The 8,204-nt window shown below is 51.8% G+C and overlaps 1 protein-coding gene across 2 annotated transcripts; it reads right to left on the bottom strand.

The window, feature by feature from the left end:
- Positions 1–5,766: 5,766 nt before the first annotated feature.
- On the bottom strand, positions 5,767–7,104 carry LOC149912832 (uncharacterized). 2 transcript variants are annotated; one of them, XM_090130976.1, is made up of 4 exons: positions 6,856–7,104; positions 6,606–6,757; positions 6,104–6,467; positions 5,767–6,013 (listed from the first exon to the last, which is right to left on the bottom strand). In XM_090130976.1, exons 1-4 carry the CDS (start codon positions 7,102–7,104, stop codon positions 5,861–5,863), a joined length of 918 nt encoding a protein of 305 aa, XP_089987102.1. In that variant the 3' UTR covers positions 5,767–5,860. The 2 variants fall into 2 exon arrangements, with proteins under 2 accessions (XP_089987102.1, XP_089987101.1); XM_090130975.1 differs by having other exon boundaries at positions 5,767–6,467.
- Between the last annotated feature and the right edge of the window lie 1,100 nt (positions 7,105–8,204).

Below are 8,204 nucleotides of genomic sequence, written 5' to 3'. Positions count from 1 at the left end.
CCCTACTGGGGAATGACCCCGCTGCACCCTGCAGCGGTCTCTTATACCCAGTGAGGTAAGCTGTGACAGTCACTGCCTTTGTGACATCGGTGCCACGCCCAGGATGGCTCACACACTGGGCCGCCACTGTGCCAAACATGTCAGCAGTGCTGCACCAGTCCCACCCCCATTAATTGCCACTGAAGGTAATTCCACGGGTCTGCCCGGTAAAAACTTAGGAGGTGACACTCCGTGTTTTCTATCCACAACGTTTTAGGTACATCGGTGCAAGAGGTAGCGGAGTAGGCTTCCTAGAGCTGGTTGATGCTCCACGCCTGCCCGTGTTCAAAAGGCACCTCTATGAGCGCCTCTCATAATTTCATTTAGCTTTTTGTTCGCCATCTCGTGGTCAGGCAGTTGGACTTGATCAACTTTCCAGGTCCTTCCAACTGAGCTGTGCCATTCTGGCCTACTGTAATCGAGTCTAGTCATTTCTCACTGGTCATTTCTGAGCGTGTTTGCCAGTTTGGTCTTCAGACTGGAGCCCTTTTTCCTTTCTGCAGCCCCACTGGATAGGGGACGATATGCACAGTGATACTTGGTTCTATCGGTGCCTGTATCACAGGTTCACAGAATCACAGAATCACAAAATGGCCAAGGTTAGAAGGGACCTCCAGGATCATGAATCTCCAACCCCCCTGCCAAATGCAGGGCCACCAACCTCCCCATTTAATACCAGACCATGCTGCCCAGGGCCCCATCCAATCTGGCCGTGAACGCCCCTAGGGACGGGCAACTCTTCCAAGAGTTGACTCCCCTTCGATACTAAAAGGCTGCAGAGGGGTCACCCCGCAGCCTTCCTTTCTCCAGGCTGAACAAGCCCAGCTCCCTCAGCCTGTCTTCACAGGGGAGGTGCTCCAGTCCCCTGATCATCTTTGTGGCTCTCCTCCGAACCCTGTCCAACAGCTCCTTGTCTTTCTTGTACTGGGGGCTCCGGATCTGGACACAGTACTCCTCTGGCAGCAGATTCTGCTAGTGACTAGAGAGCACTTAAGCCTGAAGTCCTGATACTTGAGTGGTAGCTAGGACTCCTCCGATATGACAGGAGGAGGGAAAGGGATACCTACAAAATCCTCTTTAGTCTCTTCCTCCTTCCAAGTGGTTCTTTGGCTAAGCAAATCACAGCAGGGAGTGCTGAAGTTATTTTGCTTGATCTGTCAGTTTCTCCTGAGAGCGTTTCAAACTTCTGGTTTGAGATTCTCTTCTTTCTGGAATGAAATTGGAGTACCTTGGTGCCTGTGCTCTCCAAGGTATTCGTTAAATGCACTTTTTTCAACGTCAAAACCACCTTCTGTAGAAAACTGCTCAAAAGGAGTTTTTCAGCGTGTATTGCAGGGACTTTATCTGCTTTTACATACTAACAGCTTTGACTGGGCAGGGCCAGCTCGACTGGCATATCCCAGAATGCTTTCTAACCAGGTGGCTTTTGCTAAATGCGAGTCCTGATGTTTGGATGTCCCAGCACCCATTATTCTCAGTGTAGTTTTTAACAGTTCATTGTATCATTCAATTTTCCCATCAGTTGGTGCAAGGTAGGGGGTGTGATATACTCTCCCTCAGTGCCACGCTCTTTTGTCCATGTGTGTTTGAGGTTGTTTCAGAAATGAATCCTGTTGTCTGACTCAGCTCTTTTTGGGGTGCCATGTCACCACAAGACTTGCTTTTCCAGGACCAGGGTGCTATCTTGGATAACGGTACGTGGCGTGGGACAGGTTTCCAGCCATGTCATGGTTGTGTCCAGCCTTAAAAGCACATCGTGCTTGCCATGGTGAGTTTGTGAGAGTGTGATATAACCCAGCTGCTGGGCCTCCCCATATTTTTATTTCAGCCACCGTCCTTCAGGAGGCTTTATTCCTTGGCTTGCTTAATTGCACCACACGTTTCACATTCATGGATAACCTGTGCAATAGCGTCCACGGTCAAGCTCAGCCTTCAATCCAAAGCCCATCTGTATGTGGTATCTCTTCCTTGATGGCCGGAGGTATCGTGGCCCCACTGAGCTAGAAATAATTCAGCCTTACGTTGCCAGTTCAGATCTACCTGAGCCTCTGCAATCCTAGCTGCTCAATTCACCTGTTGGTTGTTTCACTATTCTTCACTGATATGTGAGCATCTATGCGGTACAGCTTTACGGCTGTGTTCTCTACCCGGGCAGCAGTGTCTTTTCACAGTGAAGCGGCCCAGATGGATCTGCCTCTGTGCTGCCAGTTGTTCTGCTTCCGTTCCTGTAACCAGCCCTGTAGGGCATTTGCCACCACTGTCCACAAATCAGAATAGAGGTAGAGTACTGTTAAGTTTTCTCTTCCAGTGGTATCCAAAGCCAGCTGGATGGCCTTCACTTCTGCAAAGCTGCTTGAATTACCTTCTCCTTCAGCAGTTTTTGCAACCTTTGTTTTGTAGGAAGCCATACAGCAACGTTCCACTTCCAATGCTTTCCCACAGCGCGACAGGACCCATCAGTGAACAAGGCATACTGCTTCTTGTTCTCTTACAGTTTATTGTACAGCAGGGCCTCTTCAGCACACATCACCTCCTCCTCTGGCGATATTCCGGAATCTGTGTCTTCAGGCCCATCCATGATCACTTCCAAGACTGCTGGATGACCAGGCTTTCCTGGTCAAGACCACTCAACAGTGGTCTTGCACCCGCTTGCTCCACTTAGCATCAGTTGCATGGTGTGTGGAGGAAACCATTCCTTTGGACATCCAGCCAAGTAGCGCAGGCAGTCGGGGTGACAAGAGGAGCAGTGTCTCAGTACCAAACTCGCCTTCCTGCAGAAGGCCCTGCAGGAGGCCTGCTGAGGGGGCCTTCACAATTGTGGGTTGGGCTGGGGAGAGCTGAGGGGAAGGAGGAGCAGCTCCCTGGAACAGAAGCCATAGTGGCAGCACTGAAGATGTAACAGCATGAAAGGTTCTCCGTAGTTGTGGCAGGAGAATGCTCACTTTTTTCAATGCATGCATGTTCATGCAGAGAAACTCTTCCTAAAGGGTAGTTTTACCAGTCAGATGTAGGTAAACAAAAGAGACAGAAAGATCCTAGATCTGACAAAATCAGACTGCCTCTTATGAAAGACTTCTTCAGAAACATGCAGATTTTCAATGAGAACAGGCTACTTCTGAGCTGCATCTTATTTACTAAGACTGCAATAAAGTCTCTCGTGATATCTAGCTGAGAAAGTTGATTTAGTAGGTTGTGAGGTTTGCTGATTAGTTAACTAAGCTAAATTGCTTATTGTCTTAATACAGACAACAGGCAGTAATTTGGGATCTAAAAGTTGAATTTGGATCCAAACCTACAAATTATCTCAGCTGAACTTGACAGCCTCTGCTAGTTATTTACAAAAATAGAGATGACTACCCGAAAGGAAGATTGCAGGTGACATACATTAAGAACTGTAACTCACTTATCTGCTAGAGTAAGAAAGACAGATAAGTACTGTTGTATCAGTACAATTCACTGAAATACTCAAGTTCTGGAAATGCCTCTGCTTTCAAGGTGTCCAAAGCACACTTTGAAAGTGGACAGATTTTCAGTATTTTTAAATATTTAATGTCTAGTATGAGGCATTTCACATTTTCAAGTTATAATTCTGTTTGTAGAGTTGTACAAACATTTTTAAAAATGTTATCTAAAGTATATAAATATCTAAATCCTACTATAATGAGGCACAGGCCTTAACTTCAGTACATTTCAAGTCATCCATAAAGATACTCTGTTACTAAAACTATCATGCCTAGCACTAATTGTAGTGTTATCACAGAATCTCTTTGGGACCGCAGCTGCAGAGGAGGATGAAGATGCTCAGGGCTTTATCCAGCCAGGACTTGAAATCCTCCAAGGCTTGAGACAGCACAACCTCTCGGATTGTTATCCTGGAATTGCAGATGCCTGACCAAGTCATAGATACATAGCAGCTCAGAACCATGCCTAATACAGACAGAAGGCCCCCTGTGCAGAACTCCATGTACTAGAACTAAAAAGATAAAAATCACTTTTATTGTTCCAAAGGTCTTGGGTCTCATCAGCATTACTTGTATTCACAGCAGTGAGTACTGCTTGAAGCTGGCCTTAAAATGAGAGCAACAAGCACTGATAAGTGGGCTGGAATCGTGAGAAACTAAAAGCAAACTACAAATGCCTCATCCCCAGTCCAAATTCTCCTACCCCCTCCCTCCAAGCAGCATAGGGGAATAGGGGAATGAGGAGGGAGGGTTGTGGTCAGTTCATAAGGCCTCATCTCTGCCACCCACGGTCACTCGCTGCCCCCGCGCCACGTGGTTCCCTCCTACGGACGCCGTCGTTCCTGACCGGATCCCGCGTGGACTTCCCACAGGCTGCAGCTCCCCAAGCACTGCCCCAGCGCGGCTCCATACGCGGGGCCCCCCCTTCGGGCCCCGCTGCAGCGCGGTCCCCAGGGGCGGCAGCTCGCCCGGCCCTCCCGCCGCACCGCGGGCGGCTCTCCCCGGGCCGCGGCTCCGGCCCGGCGGTATCCGCATGCCGTGCCTCCCCCGGGCCGCATCCGCTGCGGCACCGGGAGCTGCTCCGTGGCCGCACGGGGAGATCTGCTCCGCGCGCTGCCCGCGGGCTGCAGGGAACTGTCTCATCCCGCTCAGTAGGTTTCAAGGGAGGTGAATCCTGAGTCGCGCCTCCCCGAGTCAGCAAGGGGTTGCTACTGTAATGGAGCCATCCAAGACCGAGAGGAATAATATACATCACTTTATTGAGAGTTTTCTCAACGACTGCTTGGAGGTAAAATTGGCTAACTGGCTGATTACGAGTAGTGCGTGTTACAGGCAAGACAATTTTAGGCAATGGCTGTTACAGAGAATGAAAGAATGAAAGAAGAGAGAGAAGATGGAGAGACAGCCAGACAGATGTATAAACACAGCAAAGCAAAGCCTTTCACTACTCCTCAATCCAGCAGTATCTTGTTGTCAGCTGTTGATCTTCAGTTGTGATGTGTTCTCAGTAGTGGTAGGTCGTCCAAGGTTGTGTTACTCAGTTGATGATGACTAACGAGGACAGAACAAACTCATAGTCCAAAGTGCCTGAGAGCCAGCTCCTTTGGAGTAACAGCTTCTGGCTTTGGGATTTTAGCAGGAACTCCTTTGTTCCCTCTTCCAGGCCTTGCAAATTTAAGCCTGCAGATAAGAGGAAGCAGGAAGACGCCTCTATTTTGCCTTCACGGGACACGGTGGTATCATCTCCCAGTCTCCTCTATCAAGTTCCTTTCATTTGCTCCGAGGCCAAGCGTCCAGCCAATAAACATGCCTCAGCCCTCCCTTTCGAAGGCAAGCGACTCCAAAGAAGTGCTTTCAAATGCGGAATTGTCCACCATGATGTCAACTGCCTCTTGTTGATTAGAGACAGTCCTTTCCAGTCTCAGGCAGTGGTCCACTGGTACCCGTGACTGCCAGGACGGATAAAACGTTCCCAACAACACTGGAGGCTCATCGGCAAGTGCTGTGGCCCCGGACATGACCTGCTTCCTTCAAACAGGCACATACCGCATGCACACAGTGCTGTGAGCATCATTGTGCGTGAGCTTGAGCACGGCCTCTAGTAATCCTTTCCAGAGACTGAGAGTCTCAAACGCAACAAGACACTCTTCTTGCCCACTCCATAGAGGCTGTGCTCAGTGTGCAGCACCTGCCATGGGAGTAGGCCTGGGACCTCAGTAACGTCTCTTCCATAGCGCCCATTTTCTGCCAAGGAGCCGTCCTGCAGAGAGTAGAGGAGCACATGTAGAGAGGATGCGGCATGGCCCCAAAGCATGGAGCCTGGCCCCAGGCATGAAGCCGGGTGGCTGCAGGAGGAAGATTCAGGCTCTGGGGGACAGGATCTCACCAGAGAAGAGCTTCTTCTCTCCAGCTAGCATCTCCCTTGCACTGGTTGCCAGGGGTTTGCAGGTGCCATTAAGATATATGTTGCTTCCATGTCTCGTGGCGCCTGCAGAAGTCTCATGGGGAACGTCCTGGGGAATAAGGGCAGCGTGACACTCAAGACTCCCGGCCTGTCTGAACCTTCTTCCCTGTGTTGGACTCACCCCTGTCTCAGTCCTCACCTCTGGTGTGCTGGAAGCAGGTGGGGCCTTGTCCGTCCCTGCTGTTTCTCCTGTTGTCAGCGTCTCACCCATAGACGGGTCCGTGGCAGGAACCTTGACTTCAGCCTCAACCTTGGCTTCTGTCACGCCCACGGAGCAGGCCTCCTCCCTGGGCACGGGCTCCTCTGCAGGTGTGAGGTGGACGCAAGGCTCCCCAGGGACAGGAAGCATGGTCACCAGCACAGCCCAGTGCAGAAAGAGCTCCTCAGCTCTGGGCCCAGGGAACAGCTGCAAGTACACCTTGCGGCCGCTGGGGAAGCGGAGCCGCAGGCAGTGCTGGAGGCGGCTGTACACTGTCAGCTTTACGCACTGCAGCGGCAGCAGCCTGTGGGGAAAGCCAATCAGTAGCCAGTGAAGGTGACGGGCACCCTGAGCCAGGGAACACCCCACATCAGGGGACACTCCGCCTCCTGGGCTGCAACGCGTCCTGGGAGGGGATGCGGACTATGGGAACAAAGAATACCTGGCGAGCTCCAGCTCCTTGGCTGGGGAATCCGCAGGGACAGCCATTAAGATGACATTGGGCACCCCAATGGCAGGGCCAGTTTCGGCTACCCCCATGGTCACTACCTGTGCACGCTTAGCCACGTTCAGCACCTCTCCATGGCGGTTCACCTGCATGCATGGGGATCAGTTAGCCTTGGCCTCTTCGTGGGACACTCACCGCCCCTGAGGCCACAGCCCTACCCTCCGACCCCAGGCGCTCCACTCACCTGGAAGAAGTTGCTCTCCAAGACAAGGGTATTGCTCAGTAGGCCAAACTCGCCCTCCTGCAGAAGGCGCTGCAGGGGGCCTGCGGGCCAGGCTCCCTTAGCCCTCTGCACCTCCATCCCACACAGCTTGGTCCTACAGGAACCACCCACGCAATGCGCTTTCTCCTTGGTCTCTGGCCTAACCCTGGCCAGACAGCTCGCTGCTGTGTCCTGGGGTCGAACCGCAGCTCTGCCCCCGCACCACAGCATCCCTACTGGGGAATGACCCCGCTGCACCCTGCAGCGGTCTCTTATACCCAGTGAGGTAAGCTGTGACAGTCACTGCCTTTGTGACATCGGTGCCACGCCCAGGATGGCTCACACACTGGGCCGCCACTGTGCCAAACATGTCAGCAGTGCTGCACCAGTCCCACCCCCATTAATTGCCACTGAAGGTAATTCCACGGGTCTGCCCGGTAAAAACTTAGGAGGTGACACTCCGTGTTTTCTATCCACAACGTTTTAGGTACATCGGTGCAAGAGGTAGCGGAGTAGGCTTCCTAGAGCTGGTTGATGCTCCACGCTTGCCCGTGTTCAAAAGGCACCTCTATGAGCGCCTCTCATAATTTCATTTAGCTTTTTGTTCGCCATCTCGTGGTCAGGCAGTTGGACTTGATCAACTTTCCAGGTCCTTCCAACTGAGCTGTGCCATTCTGGCCTACTGTAATCGAGTCTAGTCATTTCTCACTGGTCATTTCTGAGCGTGTTTGCCAGTTTGGTCTTCAGACTGGAGCCCTTTTTCCTTTCTGCAGCCCCACTGGATAGGGGACGATATGCACAGTGATACTTGGTTCTATCGGTGCCTGTATCACAGGTTCACAGAATCACAGAATCACAAAATGGCCAAGGTTAGAAGGGACCTCCAGGATCATGAATCTCCAACCCCCCTGCCAAATGCAGGGCCACCAACCTCCCCATTTAATACCAGACCATGCTGCCCAGGGCCCCATCCAATCTGGCCGTGAACGCCCCTAGGGACGGGCAACTCTTCCAAGAGTTGACTCCCCTTCGATACTAAAAGGCTGCAGAGGGGTCACCCCGCAGCCTTCCTTTCTCCAGGCTGAACAAGCCCAGCTCCCTCAGCCTGTCTTCACAGGGGAGGTGCTCCAGTCCCCTGATCATCTTTGTGGCTCTCCTCCGAACCCTGTCCAACAGCTCCTTGTCTTTCTTGTACTGGGGGCTCCGGATCTGGACACAGTACTCCTCTGGCAGCAGATTCTGCTAGTGACTAGAGAGCACTTAAGCCTGAAGTCCTGATACTTGAGTGGTAGCTAGGACTCCTCCGATATGACAGGAGGAGGGAAAGGGAT

The sequence above is a fragment of the Phasianus colchicus genome, chromosome Z (assembly GCF_987193195.1).
Source record: "Phasianus colchicus chromosome Z, bPhaCol1.hap1.1, whole genome shotgun sequence".
NCBI lineage: Eukaryota > Metazoa > Chordata > Aves > Galliformes > Phasianidae > Phasianus > Phasianus colchicus.
The sequence above is the reverse complement of the archived record's forward strand: the minus strand, read 5'-3'. Positions and strand labels throughout refer to the sequence as shown.